The sequence below is a fragment of the Solanum lycopersicum genome, chromosome 3, assembly GCF_036512215.1.
Source record: "Solanum lycopersicum chromosome 3, SLM_r2.1".
NCBI lineage: Eukaryota > Viridiplantae > Streptophyta > Magnoliopsida > Solanales > Solanaceae > Solanum > Solanum lycopersicum.
In genome coordinates, this window is record NC_090802.1 from 63,859,991 (window position 1) to 63,879,494 (window position 19,504).

The window sequence follows — 19,504 nt, forward strand, 5'->3', positions numbered from 1 at the left end:
TAATTTTTTTTTAAAAACTAATCTAACAGAGATGACAGATCTTATGCTCATAAGGCAGTGACGTTGAATAATATTTCCACATAAGACTCTACTCTCTTCTATCTTTCGATCATTTCCACAACTCACGATTGCATTTTGACGTGACAACAATTTTAAATGTTTTTTTTAATCTCTGTATGTCTATATCCTAATGGTATATGTTTGAATTTTTTTAACTTAGTTTGCTTCTAAAACAAATCTTATTTCATGTTCCCTAATTTTCTGAAATAGTTATGGAGTGGAATGAGCTGCAACAGAAGATGGATGGGTGACAGAAAAGGGGGACGAGAAATGGTGAAGAAGTAAAAGTCCGGACTCTGGACTGTAATGGTCCAAAGCGTTGGATTATAGAGTAATAGCGGTCATCTCCATCTCATTTTTTGGTAAAATCTTACTTGGGATTTACCAGCATAACATTCAGTAAATTTATGAAAACATTTGGGTTTTTATCCTTCTACACAAAAAAAATATTGAGATAGTAAAACGATCACGATAAATATTGCCTCTCAATTCCGATAAAATTTAACATATCCCCGATGAAAAACGACAAAGGAGGCTGGTTTATTCAGTCATATAGATTTAAAGTAAAAAATTAAGGAAAAAAAAAGGGGGGGGAAAGAAAGAGAACAAAATTTCACTCACCTCCTGAAGTCTATCTCTCTCTCTCTCCTAAAGTTACATGTGAACAACGCATAAAGCTAACTCAAACTTTCACCTCTCTATTTCTCTAGACAGCAATTGTCTGATTTTTAGGCTGACAAAGCCCCATCCAAATTTTGTCAATTGCCACCAGTTCAACTCTGTTGCAGCCTTTACCGTCTCCCAGCAGGTTTCCTAGCAGGGATATCCTCCTCATCTGACTCGACATCTCCATACTCCCACATTGCGAACCTCTTTTCTCGTGCTTCTGTTTGATACTTCTCCAATTCATCCAGAGCCTGTTGTTTGTCCTTGGGCTCCCACCTCTTCCTTTTCTCCATCCTAGCAAGTCCTTCCTGAAAATTTATGGTCCCTTGTTAGAACACCGCCAGCAGAAAGAAAAAAAAACATAATGCTTAAAGGGACAGAGGAAAATGGCGCCGCATTAGGAATTTCAAACCCAACTCTACCAGATAAGAGATGATCTAGCTAAATGGAATTTGAACAGCCAAATACAAGGCACTGCTTTACTATGATATTGTAGGGGGTATTAAACAGGTACCTAGCAATAGAAAAGAGTACGTTGAATCGTAATTAAATTAAAAGTGGCTATTAATTTCGAACCTTAAGCAAGGTAGCATTTATGCTGATATCACTTTCAGGATCAACCAAAGTCACCTGAAAGACTGTCCCTGTTCCTTGACCTTTAACTTTTCCACCTGAAGCGTCTTTCTCCTCAATAACAGCTCTAAATTCCTTTGGCCCACTTAGAAGAAGCTCACTTAGCCGGTATGCTGCCTCCTGACCATAATCATCTTCTAGCCCAGGAACTTTAACATGAGCAAGACTGCAGAGTTGAGCAAGACCAGGACTGGCGGACACAGATGCTTCAAGAGGCCGCAACTGACTATATGAAACAACTTCTTGGTTTCCATAATCAACATAGAAAACTTCAAACTTGTCCTTGGAAGATTCCACAGCACCACGAGGGGCATTGACAATCTTAAACATATTTTGAAGTGAAAAATCAGAAAAAAGAATATGATATGACAAAGAAATAACATAATAAAGTCACATATATCCTTCAGAAGACATGAAGCATCAGTAATCTACAAGAATAACCCAACAAAGAAGCGCATCGGATGAACTAAAGAATACGGGCTTATGGGACACAACTAGAGGGTTAACAGAGTTCAATTCATCAGACAAAAGCAACAGCAAGACCAAGTAAGGTATTTCTAAAGAGCTAGGGACATCACATGAGCAGGGATCTACTAAAGCAAACACTAGATTAACTTATACAGTTTGTATGATGACAAAAAGAAGTAGTTCAGGTCAAGCCACAAGTTTATTTGATTGGAATGGGTAAACACACATTCCAACTTCCTTTGATACATAAAAGGTAGCAACTGTAATGTTTAAGTGAAGCATACCAAATCGTAGTTACAACTATCCAAACTAGTAATTTACATTCATATAATAGAATAACACAAAGGTAGGGTACTCAGTAATTCAAGTCATATCTTCAACTGTTTAATGGCGTATGGAACTAAGTAAATAAAATAAAGTTAGAGCAATAGAGTTATTGGATCACATACCATTGCTCGGTTCCATGAATTATCAGCACTGAATTGAGCAAGAACCATATCACCCTTCTTGGGATTAAATGCACCAATGACAGGAGCCTCCTGAAGATTTAGAGAAGCAAGTTGCTTCTGAATGGCAGCTACTTTCTGGTCGGAAACCAACTGAACGTAAAATTTACCCCCACCCAGAATTTCAGTGACAGTGACCTGAGAACATAATCGGGTAAAAGTATAGAAGTCAGAAAATCATAACACGAAATAGTATTCAAAATGCACTCGGATGGTAAATTATGACAAACAATAGTTAACTGAGAAGCACTAGATCTAATTACATTACCTTCACCTCTTCTTTTTGGCGTCTTTCAGCTGTTCCACTACTGACAACTTCCTCTCCCTCGACATAATTCTCCCATATCTATATCGAGGCTCTTGTTAATAAATAATAAAGAACAAATTCATGACTAATAAGTATAACAGATCTTGCTCTTGCCTTCAATTTCTGCCTTTTGGCGGCCTGTTCAGCTTGCATGAGGAGGTGAACTTCGGCAATTCTATCAGTTCCAAAAGAAGTTTGAAGCTTCGCTAAACCAGCTTCCAGTAGAGTCACCGCCACATTGGATCTTGATTCCCATAATGTTCCAATGAAAGTCCCTGTTCTGTCAACTGTTTCTACCTCGATCTATGTAGAAGGCAAAAAGAAAGAAATAAGAGAGAAATTCATGTGTAGCACAAAACAAAATTAAGAAAGAAAAAATATTACCTCGACATCCCTCTGCATTATCTTCCGCCTCATCAAGGCAATGGCTTCCTCAGAGTAGGGCTCGTCACGTCCTGGGCATCTCACTCCAGAAATAGAGAAAGCAATGCTGCAAGTCTCCTTGGGAATGAACAGTTTGAATCTATGACCACTGAGGACATATTCTACTACAGCAGACATCCTCCTGTTGCGCTGCAAGAAAGGCAAAAAGTCTCTAGCTTTCTTTGACGCAGCCTGAAAGTTAAAACAGAAAAAATTAGTATTTCCTTAGCACCACATAAAAAGAGAGCCAGTGGCAAGGATACTAACCGTTAGCAGGTCTGTTACATGCATCACTGGAGCTTCTTTAGGAGAATGAATACCCTTTTTCCCAGAAGTAGCACGTGATTCTGCGGAGAGAAGGGCATCGTAGTAGTTTGAACGTTCTTCAAAATCACGATGTCTGACAACAGTTGCAAAACCGCGGGCAACCAAAAGCTCAGCAACATTGACTCCAGCCAACTGGCTGCCTGCAGCAGATGGAGCAGGTGATGCATCATCCCCATCCTTGGATGCCAGGAATACAGTTCCAAAATCCATCACCCTTGAATCTGCACCACTGGTGGGAGCAGCAGGTCCATCTGCCATGCCGACCTTCCGTGAGTACTCCATGGAAACATGCACCTGAAAGGATGTAAGGTTAGTGAATCATCCCTTTCTGATTCTGTAACTCTAAAACCAGGAGAGGAGATATCAGAAAAGATAGCAATACCTGTTTTCCAATAAGGCGATTTCTCAAAAACTCCTTTGCTTCCCGAGCATAGGGAGCAGGTTTCTCATCTCTACGAGGATTTCCCATTTTAGGAGACCTAATACTTGAAAGATTGACTCTTCGTTCTGCTGATGGATCTCCAAATGGCAGAGAATCATCAGCTATAACAAGACAATCTCCACTGACAACCTCAACCACCTACAAAAAGCCAAGCACAAAACATTGAAGAGAGAGAAGCAGAGATTAAGAAGAACTTTAAAAAAGCTTCGACTCATAGCTACCTTTCCCGTGAAATTTTGGTCATGAATAGCCTTGGAATTTGTTGCTGGAGCTACATAGTTCGTCCAGATTCTCAAGCGAGTCTTTTTGGCATCAAGCTCAGCACTTTTCAGTTTCTTCTTGGCTTCAACTTCCAGCATGTTGGCACTCCAATCAACATATTTAGCATAACCCTACCGATGAAGGGGGGAGGGCATAAAGTTCAGATTAGATAGACCTTAAACGTTCAAAAACTAAAAAAATGTCAAACATTTACTTTTCTAGAATTCGAAGTAACTAGCGGATCACTGTCAAGTAAGTTAACTAATAGAAAAATTAGAGATGAGCAAATTGAACATTTCTTTTATGCTACAACCTCAATTTCATAAAGAAAAACTAAGTAGAGAAAGTTACAGCAACAGAAAGCTAATAAAGTTATGTGAAAGAGGATCCTAATCCATAATATCTTATCTTTACAAGAGAAAATAAACAACAAAGGCCAATCTATGGTTAAGACAGTTTCCAATTTCTGGGAGAAATTACAGTGACCTTATAACAACTTCAGTTTCTTATTAGACACATGTTCTAAAGTATCAGCAGTAATATGTCTATCACATACATTTTCAATAAGCTCCAATCCCAGGTCCTTTGCCGATTCTCCATCAGGGTAGTACACCGAGCCAATTAGATTGCTATACTTGTCAACACCCTCCAGGACAATTCGAACCTGTATGTTAAACTGCATTAGAAAAATGGTAAACAGGAAATAGAAATCAGTAAGAGCTAACAAATAGAATCTCACATCTCTATTTAAGACACGAGTTTCGGTAAAATGCTTTGCTTCTCTGCCGTAAGGATCAGGTGCAACTTCTGTAACAGATGCAGCTGAGGATGCCAACCTCTGCGCTGATGTCGGAGCTGCACGATTTTCAGTAGTTGATTCTCCATTTGGTTCATCAGAGGTAACACTGGCATTGATAACAGTTTCTGATGTTGCTCTTCTTCCCATCGTTGGTGCCTGTTCATTGAAACAAAACGGTAAAACAAACTGGAAAAGTAACAAAATCTGGTCATAAAGAAAATTTAACTTGTATTGCATTAACCTGTATTCCAGCGATGAACACTTGGATGAACTGGAAGTCTGGAAGCAAGTACACTCGCAGTGTACTACCATCACGAACTTGCTCAACAAATGCTTCTATAAGCTTACCTTTACTTCGCTCCAATAGTCCCATTGCATCAAAATTACTAGAATCACCAATTGCAGATGGAGGAAGATTCCTAATAGATGCCTCAGAAGCACCAGGGGCCTGAAAGTAGCAGTATACCAGGAATTACTACACACACAAGAAAAAACTGAATCGCAAATATATGTGAAGATTGAACTAAATGGACAAAAATACTATGCAAAAGATCCACCAGCCAACACAAATCATAGTGACAGGACTTGCTCGTAAAAGATCAATACAGTTCAGATTAGATCTAGACATCTAGTTGCTGGCCTTTCCAGTTGAAAGAATAACAAGTAAAAGAATTTCTATTTATAACGTAAAAGTTTATTACTAAAATCAAGAAGGTACTGAGAAGTAATTCCTAAACAGACAACCCCTTATAACAATCCTAGTTTACATATTTCATGGTGAACACAAAAATTCCATGTACTGATCCATACTCTAATATACTCCTTTTACACCCAAAAAAAAAGAGAAACAAGAGAAATATAACAGGATAATCTGGATACAACCCACTGTTTCAGCACTTATCCTGAAGTGCTAGCCATCGAAGTCCAACACATTCTAGATAAAGTCCTCGTAGCAAAAGGTGTTTTGCAGACAGAAGCAGACCACAAAATGGGACAACAAATACATAACATCTAAAACTGTAAAGGATAAACAAAGAATTGAACACCAAAAGGGAAAAAATCTATAAGAATAGATCGGCACCAAAAAGGGAAAGGTAAACGCCTTCTTAATATACCAGTCAGCAGAAAATTTTATCTTCCCTGGCTCAACAACCCCCCACCCCACCCCACCCCACCCCCCCAAATCCAAAAGACAATAAAGCATCTATAAGAATACACCGGCACCAAAAAGGGAGAGGCATACGGCTTCTTAATATACCGGTCAGCAGAAAATATTATCTTCCCTGGCTCAAACACCCCACCCCCCTCCCAAATCCAAAAGACAATAAAACTTGGAAATATATTGCTGTGAAGTTAACAGTATCTGATCTTAATAAGGTAAAAGGATGAAGTTCATAATATTTGCCCAATACAAAAAACACATCAGAAAATATGAGAAACGCACCCTACTCCAACGACCTAGACCTTGTTGTTTGGCTTGTTCTTCAGCATCTTGCAGTGGTTTCAAATAAGGATTAGCATCTTTCTGTTGACCCTGCTCCCTGACCTAGTTCCACCAAAATTAATCATTTCATGAAACTATATAGAGTTGGAAACAAGACAGCTGAGAAACAGAGAAATTAACACCAAACCAACCTTGGCCCAGCCTGCAGCAACAACTAGCATGGAAACGTTCTTGTCACCAATAAAAACAGTTCCATATTCTCGCCCTATGGAAGGTACAGTGTATTCCACCTTGAAAGTGACTTCCTAAAGAATGAAAAGGATGCATTTAAATCTTATACTACTAAAAAAAGAAGATAAATATATATATATACAAGTTAGAATGATCAATGCAAGGACACCTTTCCAATGCAAAGCTTCCTCAAGAAGTCTCTGCTTTGCCATGCAAATGGCTCATCCACTCCACCACGACGTGCCTTCAAGAGAAAACTATAATGAGCAATGAAAAAAGAGATACAAATATAGGAGCAATTTGAAGATATGGATGATAAAAAAAAAGGCAAGGTTTATTAGTGCATGCCATACCAAACGTGGAGCCATTAGAGATCCCAAGGTTATAGATTTTTCAGGGGGGATTTCAGCCTTGGAACTACCCATTATCACCAAACTGTCACCAGAGGGAACAGCTTTCACTCTTCCCTTCAACCATCCTGTTGATGCCATCTCAACTGCTAAATGCCTGAGATTAACAATCCAAGTTAAGAACAAATTCAATCGAGGAAGGAATCTTACTGCTAACAACAAATAAAAGGTTCTCATCGATCAGATAGACATGCAGAGACAAAAAAGGCTTCGCCACACTTTTCAAGGGGCCTCTTTTGCAGAACTTTTAACATGAGTAAGGCTTAATAACTAAAGATTTTGGTAGAATAACGAGATCTTACATGGACAAAGTGAACGAAATCAAAATTTAATTTTAAGAAAACGAATTCGTTCATAGATCTCTGGAAAAGTAAAGATAACCTCCAAAATCTCAGCCATGTTAATTAAACAAATTCAATACAGGCGAATGTCAAATCGGTCTTCTCTAAAAACATGACCAAACGGCTACTTGTTTGAACATATCAAACAATGTGAATACTCCCTAAACATACACGCAGTGTAACCCAAATCTCCAAACCAGTGATATGAATTCATTATGCATGTACAAAAAAAAATCACATAAAAAATAACGAAACATTGAATTGCATCGGCATAACGTTCAATTGTAAAAGCAAGTTGATTTGATGCGGAAAAACATTAAATAAACAGGATCCAATAGCGATACCTAAGTGATCAGCGCTGAATGGATCGAGAGAAAGCAAAGTAACGCACGGATCTGATAGCAAATAAGCTAACAAATCATGCAAAATTGAATTCCTTCGAAAACAACGGTTGCCGGAATCCGACGAGGGTCGTCAATGCAGAAGCTGTGTCCGGAGGCGGACGGCGGATCAGATCGAGAAAAATAAATATAAGAAAAAAAATCCTAATTGTAGTGTGTATTTATATGGGACTGGGGGCATACATGGGGAAGTGAAAACAAGATTCACCTCCTTTTTCGGGTAAAATTACCTAATATGCCATGGTAGTTTGTGTATTGTACGGTAATTTAAGATGTACCACTTTGGGTTTTCTGAATTTGTTAAAAGAAGGTTAGTTGAAAAGAGTGACTGTACTTGGACCCAATAAAGACAGGCGGATTTTTCTATTTGTGACGACGATGTAGTGCCACGTAGGATTATTCCACCAATAAAACCTTGACATGTCACTTACAAGGCATTACTTTTGACATGTCAGCAGCAAACCATGGGCTTGATTTTCAAGATGGATTTTTAGTTATTTGAAATTAAACTTTTTTTTAAAATTTATTTATTGTTTTATTTATTGTACTAAAATAATATGTATTTAAGACAAAATTGTTTGTTTATAAACTTACTTTTCGTCTTTATTTAGTAGAAAATAGTTTTAAGGATGTTATGGGTATTTTTGTAATTTTTATTATTTTATCCGGAAGGAATATAGTATTATACTTACATTATCTGGTATGGATAACTTATTCGGTTACTAATTATTAGTTTTGATATAATTGAGGTAAGTAATTAGTGAAGTAAAGATAAGATCAGATAGGATAAAATGCAGACTAGATAGGCGGTTGAATTGAACGTGCACGTGGCAAAAGTGACAGTCAGACACGAGTCAACGGAATTTACATTAAAAATGTTATAACAAACACGAGACAATTAATGTTGTTCGAGTGATTAAATCACTATAAAATAATATGTATGGTATAATTTTAAGACAAAAATGATTGTTTATAAAATTACTTTTCTCTATTATGTAGTAGAAAAAAGGGTTTGAAGTATGTTATAGGTATTTTCGTAATTTTTAATATTTTATTCAAAAAGATTTCAGTATTATAGTTACATTATCTGGTATGGATAACTTATCCGGTTACTAATTATTAATCTTAATATAACTGAAGTTAGTAATTACCAAAAAAAAAATATAAGACTGGATAAGATAAAATGCGGATTCGATGGGCAGCTGAATCGAATGAGCACGTGGCAAAAGTAACTGCTAGACACGAGTCAATAGAATTGGCATTAAAAATGCGGTAGCACATATGAGAAAATCAATGTTATTGAACTGATCAAATCGCTACATAAGATTCAGACTTTATTGTTACACTCTCGATTTAGTATGAATTACGTTTTCTATTACTAATCATTAATTTTGATACAATTTAAGTCGATAGTCACTGAACAAGAGATAAGACAATATGAAATAAATTTTAAAGTCGACACGTGAATGAATTAGTAAGTACATGTGGCAAAATCAATAAAACATATATTAATAAGCAAAAATTAAATTAGAAAATAAAAATGTGATGCCAAACACGAGATAAAATATAAATTACTGTCATTCAAATTATTAAACCATTACACAAGATTCTGATATTATTGTTACACATTGTTATAAATAACATATTCAAGTACTAATTATTATATAGTCATGATATTATATAAATTAGTAATTACTAAATGAGAGATTAAATTATACAATATAAAAATTGTACTTGGAAATAAGTTGAATGGGAGGTGCATGTGGCAAAAGCGACAAGTTAAGTATGAGTCGAGAAGCATTGTGATTGATGATGCGATGTCAAACACAAGACATAAATCTGATTAGTATAATTTAAATGATCAAACTATTAAATAAGATTTTGATATTATTATTACACCTTATATTATTGATAGTTTATCGTACTACAATTCTTAGTTATGACATAAACATAAATTAATAACTATCAATTAAGAGATAAGATTGTATAAAACGAAATCTAAATTTGATTGGTATTATCAGAAAAGAAAAAAAATTCAATAGGTGGTTCAATCGAAAGCTACATGCAGCAAAATGACATTTAGGCGTGAGTCGGTAAAAAATATAATAAAACTCTAATATCAGCTACGACGTATGGATCAAATCAATGTTATCTAGATAATCAAACTGTTACACATGATTCCGACAAAAATAACAAACAATTAATGAGCTTTGTGAGTGCATAATTTATGATACTCGATCTTTGAACTATAATTATAAATATTTGTAAATTTTACACAAAATAGCCACTTAGGGAATTTAATTAGGCAATTGGCTACAATTTATGTTATTAAGCATTGTATATATAGTATTAATTGATATGGACAATCTTTATTTGAATAATTTGCGCGTAATTGTATAGTTGAACTATTTTATTTGTATTTTATATAAATAGGTTAATATTAATTAATTTGTATTTATTTTTGTATAAACTATTTTGATTGATTGAATCATTGAGAATTACAATTTTGATATAACAAGTGTTTGCTAAACGAGCTATTTCTAAGTGTGATTGTATAAAGATAATAATAGCAACTAACTTGTACTTATATATTTTGTATAAGCATAATTTCTTGTTAATCAACTTTTGTATTTAAATATTTTGTATAAATAAAATATAGAGATGTACAATTAGAATAACTATATACAAATATGGGTGTAATTGTAAATTTAAAATTGGATTTATTTTTTGAAGTAATGCAAACATGATAAAACTTGAAAATTAGTTAGTATAAATATCTGAACTTAAAAAAGTTATACAAATTGCATTCTACAAACGTCTTTCAATACAAATTATAAAAACTACATGCTTGTACAACTCAAACGCGAAAACATAATTATGCCTATAAATTAATAACAAATGATAATTAATTTAAACTATGATTGTATTAACCAGCTTAACTAGTATATATTTATTTATTCACATAATTTTCCTTAAATAATATCTTACATTTTCCTTGAATGTCATCTCAAATTCATTTTCTCACAAGCATTATATCAAGTTCTAAAATTTTCATATTTTTGTGATGACATTGAAGTTCAGAACAATTTAATTTTCTTATATGAGTTAATATTATTTTATTATTTAATTTTTATAAGTAAATTTATTATAATTTTATTTTTAATGAATTCACTTCCCATTAAATTACGTATAAAAATTTAATTATATTATTCTAAAAGCAAATAAAATAAGTTATTATTTTAAATTTTTCATACTCAACATATCCACCTACCTCTTGCTGTATGAAAATAAAAAAAATAGGAATTATTCATTAATTTGTCCACTTGTGTTGTAACGTTGGCATATCTATGGTACTGTATTACATGTAGTGCCTGAATTGTAATATTACACAGAAATTTTACACTAATATATTTTGTGATTTGTCCCATAATTATTTTTATTTGGGGGTGGGTGGGATGAGTCCCATATAAGTTAAAATTTCTCGAAGGGTAAAAAATGTTAATTGAATTGATTTCCCCCCGCTAACGCTCCATCACTATCACTCCTTCATTTAATAAATAGATAGTGATTTTAATTTGGATAGATTATCGCATTGATATTTTTATTAGTGAAATAAATCATAAATATATATGTAAAAATTTATTAAAATTACAATAAATGTTAAATATGAAATCACAATATTGTGTTAATAATATAATGAGTTTATTATTGAAAACTTTAAGAATCAAATTCATAAAATATTAATTCTGAATTTATTTTTATTTTTAATCAAACTAACTTCTTCCAATCTAAATTTAGTTGAGGTCATCAATGACTACCCAATACTGAATAATGTCTTTTTAAAGTCAAATGAATATTTTCTAAATTTTTATTATTATTTTACACAAATTAATTCGTCATAATTATATTAATTTTACGCTGATATTAGCTTTTCCGTAGTTCTCATCATTATGATGGAGCTATCTAATAACCAAAAAAAAGAATGTCACTTTCGGAAAGGATGATTATACGCCATTTGACATTATTGATTGGCATATCTTTATGAAGCTAGGTAGTATGCTCAACTATCACAAATCACAATGAAAGAATAAACAGTATGTTTGTTAAGTATAGAAAATATTATCCTTTTTACGTTATTGGTACTTAGATAAATATGATATAAATATTGTGAATTTACCTCATGTGACACATAACTTCATTAACAGGACATCTCTGCAAATTGGACCATCTGTTGGGATTTAAAGATGACTTTAAAATGAGGTATAATGTGAATTGGGAAATAAAAAATTCTTATATAATCTAGTTTTGCCTAAACTAGCCCTCGTTGGTGAGGGAAAGCAAAATAAACAAGTTTATTTTTATATATATATACAAAAGAAAAACTTTGTTGAGGTCATGTGTCCGTTAGTCGCGTAGTCACATACTATCAAGGGTGTTCAATCGGAATAATATTAGTATATATAGAAGTAAACTGATATACGAAATCATTAAATAACCTATTTTGGACACCCTTAACATAACAAATTGCTATTTCTGAACACCTTTTAAGAAATTTCTGGCTCCGCCACTGTATATGGGTTATATTTGATCCTCCTCTCATATACTTTCTTAAACTTTTTATTTCAATGACTAATTTAAATTTATTATTTTGATAGTCAAATTTATTTATATTTAAATAATTTAAAATTTATTATAGATGCCCTAATTTTTTTTTTACAAATACAAAAACTAAATTACAATATAGCCGAAAAAATTCATTTTAAACTATAATATAGTCAAAAAAAATTAATTTTAATTTTTTCACTAAAGAATGAAAGAAAAAAATAAAATAAGAATAAGAAACTCAAATAATGATAATCAAAGAAGTCAAAAAATAATTTATGTATGAAAAAGATTAAAATATGCCTTGAACACCCCTAGGTGATTTTTTCTTTAAAAATTTAAGTAAAATAAACTAATTTTTCACTTCCGTTAGAGGAAGGTATATACGAGTTTCTTTTATATCAGTAGGAATATATGTAAGTTATTTGTGTACGATAAGAATATAAATGAATCACTTTATAGCAAAGGTAGATCAAGTCTAAATAACTAATAGTTGTAGTTATATTTTCCTACAAATAATAAAAAGAAAGTCAAACTTAAATGACTTTAAAATTAAAAAACAAAAAAGTGGGGGACTCATAATTTGAATTTAAATCATTTCAAGTTATTCTATACTTTGTCAAACACTCTCAAAAATTAAAATTAACTTACGAGTAAGTTTAAACAATTTTTAATTTAATCCAAACAAACAACCTCATAGTTCCTCAAAGACACAAACAACTTGTTGACTCGAAATATTTTTTCTTAGTTCTACTTTTTCGTTTCAGTATTTATTTGGTTTCTTGTTCTATCACCAGAATTACGATATGTTCTGTTGCAAGCAGAAAAGTTTTGGCACAAAGTTGTTAGTTGTACAACAATACGTCCATTCTGAGACATCTATATTCAACATTTCAATACTTCAAACGGTTCTGAACACAAGTTGTTTCAGCACATGTTTAAAACTGAATCTATCGTGATTAGGTAATCGCGATAGTCAAGACAGCAACAACAACATTTCGTTTAAAGGAAGAAAGTAAATGATACTAACACACAAATATTGTTTCTATGATTACCTCTCGTCTCCAAAAAGAAAAAGGAAAAACAAAGAAGGAGCTAGCCCAGATCTAAAGCAACCTTGTAATACCCTTTATGGCTTTATCCCTTGCATAGAAAATGGATGGAAAAAATTGCCCTGCTTACACATAATTCAGAACTGAGACAGCATATCATCAAGGAAAAAAGAACTTTAAAGTCTCAGTAGAAGTGTTACTCTTCTTATTGGATAAATAATCCACTTAATACAAAGTTAAATCATTTACAGATCAAAAGTAATAAGAAATTTCACAGAATTAGAACTATAAAACAGTGACAGAAGTAAACAGAATTTTAGTTTTCTCATGGCCCGAACAGAAAGCTGAGATTCATACTTCCATAGTTTTAGCAGCTACAAACGGTGGTCTGAATCACACCAGGCTCAAGCGCATGGAGGTTCATATCAAGCACTTGTGAGCATGAACAACATTCAATACCACTACAGGGATTTTGGTGATTCTGGAATAGGATCATTTGGACCAAGGTCATCAATTGGTGGCCGCTGCTTATGATGATTGGTAACTGATTGATAAGCAATTGCTAAAGCTAAGGCCTAGAAATAAACAAACAAACAAAAATGAACGAATGAATGGTATAAGCAGCACAATCAGAAGTTCAAAGTAATCCGATTCTTGTAGTCCAGAAATCCCATGACTCAACAACAAAGAAAAAGATGATACATGCGTCCAAGATTAGAATAATATAGCACATACGTCATTTACACATTTACTACTACACTAAAAAGAGGATCATAACTAAAGAGCACTTACGATATGATCACGGTCCGGAGGAGCATATATGCCTGTAGTTATTGTTGTTCTTCGGCGAATATCATTTGATGGTGCATCAGATATCTTTTTGAATCCTGTTGGAACAATTACTACTGGAATACCCACAAGATTGCCAACACAAACTTTCTCCCAGTCAGTTGCATTTCCAATAAATGCATCAACGCTGAAATTTTCTCTTACTTGCTGAATCAATATACCTCTAGCTCTTTGTGCCTGGTTAATTATCATACCAATATTGATCTTAGTGTTGACAAATTCTGAACCAACGATTTAAAAGTGGATTACAAGCTTCGTTCTGTAACTAAGCCAGTCAGATTTTGAGATGTCTGAAAGAATTAAATTAATTAAGTTCTTCTCCATGGAAATAAAAATAAGTACATTTTAAACATCTAAACCAAGAGAAACTCTGTAGATCAAAACAATTACCTGAAAATAGTCAACTGCAGATATGGCACGTGCTCGGCGAAGTTCAGTAGGCCATTGATCTTGGGCTTCATATTCATCATCCAGATTTGAGCGCTGCCATTTGTCAAAGTGAGCCAACATCTCAACATCCATTGTGAAATTGAGGACACCTTGGACGGAATCAACAGTGTAACTCAGGTTAAACGGGACCATATTCACTCCTTTTGATTGGAGTACGTGAACGACCTGTCATTGTCGTCACAATATAATTCAGTTATGATATTCATCAAATAGAATAAAGAACCCGATTAACTCAGCCACAATCTGATATTGGAAAAATAGCTACTTACTTCCATCTCAGCATCCTCAAGATATCCAACAGTGAGCTTTGTGATATCAACTGAGAATGGATCTCTAAAGGATATGTCTCTAGATGAAACATCATCTGGGTCCTTTCCCCGAATGGCATCCAGAATAATCACACAATCCACAGAGTTTCTACAAAAAGGGCCTATTTTATCCTGACAAAAAGTTAGATTTTAGTGTGTTGTAATCAAAACTAACGTTAGGAAAGGAACTGCACTGTGGAAGAAACATGAGTACCAAGCTTTCAGCTATGCTCATAATACCCGTTCGACCAACAGCTCCAAAAGTGGGCCGCAGTGCCGTCACGCCACAGCGGGAAGCTGGATAGGTAATAGAGCCGCAAGTTTCTGAACCAATTGCAAATGGAACCAAACCTGCAATACCAGACTCTTTCTTAAAACAATATGTTCTGACTTCTGCCTACTAGTCAGCTATAAATCAGTTAAGGACTATCATTTCTCCACTTCATTCTTCCAAAAGGGATACAAAATGACAATAGATATTGTGCAGAATTGTTATACTTGCAAATGGAGAAGACAGGTACATAATTTAAAATTTAATCAGGGATAGCTCGATAGCTCAAAGATACCTGCTGAGGTGCAAGAAGCAGGACCTGCTGATGATCCCGTAGAATATTCCTCGATATTCCACGGGTTTCTTGTTCTACCACCAAACCAGATATCATCATATGCTAAAGAACCAGTTACTAACTTTGCAACAAGAACTGCCCCGGCAGATTTCAGCCTGCATCAACCATATCTAGATTATTACAAATACACGCACAGTAAGAATGGATATTTAGATCTGGCCTTATACGTCATTGATTTCATGATTAGTTATACCTTTTATAAACCCAAGCTTCAATATCAAGAACTTGGTCTTTAAAAGATGTTGAACCCCATGTTGTGGTATAGTTAGGTACTGCTATGATGTCCTTCAGACCATAAGGAATCCCATGAAGAGGACCTGTATAGGAAAGAAGATGTTATACTTGTAATCCCTTTGAGCAAGAACAAAGAAGCTAGAGAACAAAATATTGTTAAAAAGGTTATGAGGCTATTCGTGTCGCAAAAAAAGTGATCCAACAGAAAATTGGAGAAAACACTTTTTGTATTACTCCAAATTTCATGAAGAAGCAACAAGAAATATCATTTCAAGAAGCAACATGTGCCATAAAATCCAAAAGTAAGCTTCTCTAAATTAAAAAGAATCAAGGAAAATTAATTGAAAGCATGAAGTGAGAAGCAAAGGAAGCATTGGAAGATTACTCTTTCTGAAAAAGGTAACAAATGAACAACCTTAAGTGCTTGAAGGGTAAGGTAATAAATTACAGCATCAAGAAAAAGATCAGTCTGAAGAAACTGGAGAATATTGCAGCCTGAAGATTTACAATTTTCCTGATTACGTGTAACGTTTCGATGGTCTAATTTTAATATGGCTGATAAACATATAATCATTTCCTTCTATGGTACTTACCATGCTCACATTTTATATATTTTTTATGGAGAAGCTGGGTGTATACCATTACTTTTTCCAGATGTAAAGGTCCGTGACATCTATGGAGATTTTAAATGAAGTTCCTATTTCATCTCTTCCCCACAAAATCCCCTCACCCCAGTTGTATAAGTAAAAACTCATATAGAAAATCATAAATTTTGAATAGAGCAGAATGATAGGGAGAGGAAAATCCAAAATTATGAATGTAAATAGGAAAAACGTGAAAGAGGTTAGTTGAGAGGAATTTTGGCAGACTGTTACCCAAATATTTGCCTTCAGCAAGAAGTTGATCAGCCTCTTTTGCTTGTTTGTATGCTAATTCTTCAGTAATTGTAACGACCGATTCAAGAACAGGACCATACCTGCGACACCCCCAGTAGATGCATCATTACAAGGACTAGATAATCAATAACAAGAAATAATTGAAAGCACACTAGTTCTAACACCTCTTCAGTCTCTTCAAGAAAATTCCAGTCAGCTCCACTGATGTGATTAAATTTTCCTTGAGAAGCTGGCCAAGTTCAAGAATCTGAAATGACAGCATAGGTGTGCGAATAGAAGAAAAATGCCATAAATTTGAGCACATAAATCCTGATATACAGATCTAAAGGGAATAACACGGAGCACTTACACTCATGAAAGCGATATCCTCATCACTTTTTGGTCTTTGTATACCAGCAGGTGATGGATAATTGAGCTTTTTGTTTGGTTCGTGTTCTACTTGTCGGGCCTTCCATGCAGAATTGAATACTAAACAAGACGGTTTATGCAGACCTCCATCAGTAGAGGCAACTAATTTTCGGTTGGATCTGATTATGGGTATGTTAAAGTCATTTGCTCCCTTTTCTATTTCAAGCATCTGAAAGGAATTAACAGTACTTTAGCTAATGTAGTCTTGCTTTATATTCAAGTTCAGAGCAGGAAGAATAACCAAAGAAATCAAACCGTCACGACAGTACCTTGTTCTTATTCAAGAAGCAAGAGTCCAACATTTTGAATCCACATGCACAAACTGGAAGATGTTTGGCCTTTCCGGAACATACACCGGGATTTCCGGGACCCAACTTCCCTCTTTCCTGATTAATGGTCAGATAATTAGACAGAAAGCAGCACAGTCCATAAATCCTGAACTGCTCTACAAATGATAGTTCACAAAACGGATATAAGCCACATCGGACACTTCATTAGTGATAATATCTTTAGGCGTTTAAGCTTTTCAATAACAAGCTGGAGATGAAACTCTTCATTTACCATTTACCGAAGTTCATAATCTCCACTATGATAGTGATGAGTAATGGATTAGTAGGATTTTCTAATTTATGTTATGCACAAGCTACTTTATTGCATTGACTACACATTAGCCTCTACAGTGATAACACACAAACAATTTACTCGTACTAGAAGCTTAGAAAGTAAAAATAGTCCAAGAGAAAGCTTACCATCACAGTGGAGTTGCTGCTGCTAAAATCCCAGTATCCTGATGAGTATGAAGAAACGCAGTTGCTATTTAGCAACAAAGTAAATATAAGCACGAACATGAGCAAGTGAAAAGACCGACGAACTGAACGTGCCGGAGTTGGGAAAAACACGTCGCCGCCCTTTTCAATCGCCGCGTAACAAGCCATGGGTACTAGATTTCCGGCAACCCTCTGTTGATAGTTTGTAAAGTAATCTCTGGATCGATGCCTTCCTTCCGATTGAAAGCATCGAATATTCGATCCTCCCTTTCTTGCCCTATGAACTGAAATCCCCAAATTTATTAAATAACTTTTAAAGTATTGACTTGTTGAACTGCGAACTGGTTACGATCGGCATTAGCTTATAAAATGTTACTGTCAAAATTCGAACTAAGAAAAAGAGTATAACTCATTCACAGTGAAGTTAAAAAATTAAAGGATCGGATTCATTTCATTTAAATAAAAATGAAGTCACGAGATCGTGTCACGTGGATATATGGTTATAATGCTCAATCCTCTCCTCGTGCCCTCTTCTTCCTCTCAAGTTCTTCACTTATCTAAAGCTAATTTTCTCTTTTTTTTCTTCTTCTTCGGCAAAGTATGTTTCGAATATGAAGTTCACTATAGATAGTTTCTTTTTCTACTTAGAATATAGAGCTTATTTTAGAACATCCGAGCACAAGGCAAGTCTATTTATGAGAAGGAGTACATCGGTTTGTTAAGTGTTGTGGATAAATGGAGACACTATTTCTAGTTCAAATATTTCGTGCGGACGATCTATTGCTGAAAAATGGAATAGTGTTTATGTCCAAAAGTGAACAAAGCCCTATTAGCTTCCCTAAAATAAACTTAAGTATTTTCTGAGTAAGAAGATAAAAGAGACAATCATGCCATTAATTTCCACTTTAGAAATTGAATGAATCAATCCTCTCAAAAGGCCCAAATAAACTGCAAGGTAGTACAAATGTACTGGCTTCAATAAAACAGGACTGTCACCAATTTGGAGGGTGACTAGGTGGTGTACCAATGAAAATCATGAGTTAGCGGGACAGCCTTAATATTCCTTTAGTTTACTGGAAGATGTTTCATCCTGGAGAAAGAACTGGAAAAGAAATGAGGACAAGATCAGTCCTTTTGCAAAACACCATTATATAGCCGATGACCGTTACAATGTCAAGTAAGCAGAATCAGTCATATCATATTAGTTTGCTGAAAGTTAATACTTCATCATTCTAATAAACGTTCTGTTTCATGTGTTAGACAACTCCAGTTAACATACCTACTAATGAGCCGAAAATCACAAAACATAACATAACATATATATAGAATCTATGAATAGATAGAGGGCAGAGAGTGGGAGAGATGAATTGTATGGCAAGCTAGATTGGGAGAGGGAGGAGAGAGGCTAGCGAGAGAGGGCAGAAAGTAAGAGAGAGATGACTCGTATGTGTATATAGGTTAAATAATTGTATTAGCTTCTATATACATGTTAGATTGCTATACATGTTGTGTTTTAAACTAAATGATAAGCTAATACAAGTTAATATTAGCAACCAAATTAAACATCATATACATATACAATAAGTTAATATT

The 19,504-nt window shown here is 34.4% G+C and overlaps 2 protein-coding genes across 3 annotated transcripts; both read right to left on the reverse strand.

Moving 5' to 3' along the window:
- Nucleotides 1-509: 509 nt before the first annotated feature.
- LOC101247006 (ribonuclease TUDOR 1) lies at nucleotides 510-8,055 on the reverse strand. Its single transcript, XM_004235813.5, has 17 exons — nucleotides 7,663-8,055; nucleotides 6,921-7,074; nucleotides 6,737-6,811; nucleotides 6,528-6,641; nucleotides 6,337-6,438; nucleotides 5,134-5,340; nucleotides 4,833-5,048; nucleotides 4,650-4,757; nucleotides 4,054-4,224; nucleotides 3,773-3,970; nucleotides 3,331-3,684; nucleotides 3,025-3,255; nucleotides 2,755-2,943; nucleotides 2,602-2,679; nucleotides 2,277-2,471; nucleotides 1,303-1,680; nucleotides 510-1,034 (listed from the first exon to the last, which is right to left on the reverse strand). The coding sequence occupies exons 2-17, from the start codon at nucleotides 7,056-7,058 to the stop codon at nucleotides 852-854; spliced, it is 2,937 nt and encodes a 978-aa protein (XP_004235861.2). The 5' UTR covers nucleotides 7,059-7,074; nucleotides 7,663-8,055; the 3' UTR covers nucleotides 510-851.
- Nucleotides 8,056-13,557: 5,502 nt separating this feature from the next.
- Nucleotides 13,558-18,571, reverse strand: LOC101246703 (uncharacterized). 2 transcript variants are annotated; one of them, XR_011220161.1, is made up of 12 exons: nucleotides 17,894-18,337; nucleotides 17,414-17,530; nucleotides 17,086-17,313; nucleotides 16,901-16,983; nucleotides 16,716-16,816; nucleotides 15,800-15,923; nucleotides 15,547-15,701; nucleotides 15,195-15,331; nucleotides 14,942-15,112; nucleotides 14,613-14,837; nucleotides 14,166-14,512; nucleotides 13,558-13,948 (listed from the first exon to the last, which is right to left on the reverse strand). XR_011220161.1 is itself a non-coding variant. In XM_004235812.5 (12 exons), the coding sequence occupies exons 1-12, from the start codon at nucleotides 18,077-18,079 to the stop codon at nucleotides 13,835-13,837; spliced, it is 1,875 nt and encodes a 624-aa protein (XP_004235860.2). In that variant the 5' UTR covers nucleotides 18,080-18,571; the 3' UTR covers nucleotides 13,558-13,834. The 2 variants fall into 2 exon arrangements, 1 of the variants encoding a protein (XP_004235860.2); XM_004235812.5 differs by having other exon boundaries at nucleotides 14,166-14,399; nucleotides 17,894-18,571.
- Between the last annotated feature and the right edge of the window lie 933 nt (nucleotides 18,572-19,504).

What these genes read in the sequence shown, in the direction of transcription:
- LOC101247006 (XM_004235813.5), bottom strand. Translation starts at nt 7,058, where the DNA reads ATGGCATCAACAGGATGGTTGAAGGGAAGAGTGAAAGCTGTTCCCTCT. An exon ending in CTCTAATGGCTCCACGTTTG is followed by an intron (nt 6,812 to 6,920) that starts GTATGGCATGCA and finishes TTTCTCTTGAAG; the next exon opens with GCACGTCGTGGTGGAGTGGA. An exon ending in GCCAAAAAGAAGAGGTGAAG is followed by an intron (nt 2,472 to 2,601) that starts GTAATGTAATTA and finishes TTATGTTCTCAG; the next exon opens with GTCACTGTCACTGAAATTCT.
- LOC101246703 (XM_004235812.5), bottom strand. Translation starts at nt 18,079, where the DNA reads ATGGCTTGTTACGCGGCGATTGAAAAGGGCGGCGACGTGTTTTTCCCA. An exon ending in GAAGCTTGGGTTTATAAAAG is followed by an intron (nt 15,702 to 15,799) that starts GTATAACTAATC and finishes TGGTTGATGCAG; the next exon opens with GCTGAAATCTGCCGGGGCAG. An exon ending in CTGCAGTTGACTATTTTCAG is followed by an intron (nt 14,400 to 14,612) that starts GTAATTGTTTTG and finishes ATAATTAACCAG; the next exon opens with GCACAAAGAGCTAGAGGTAT.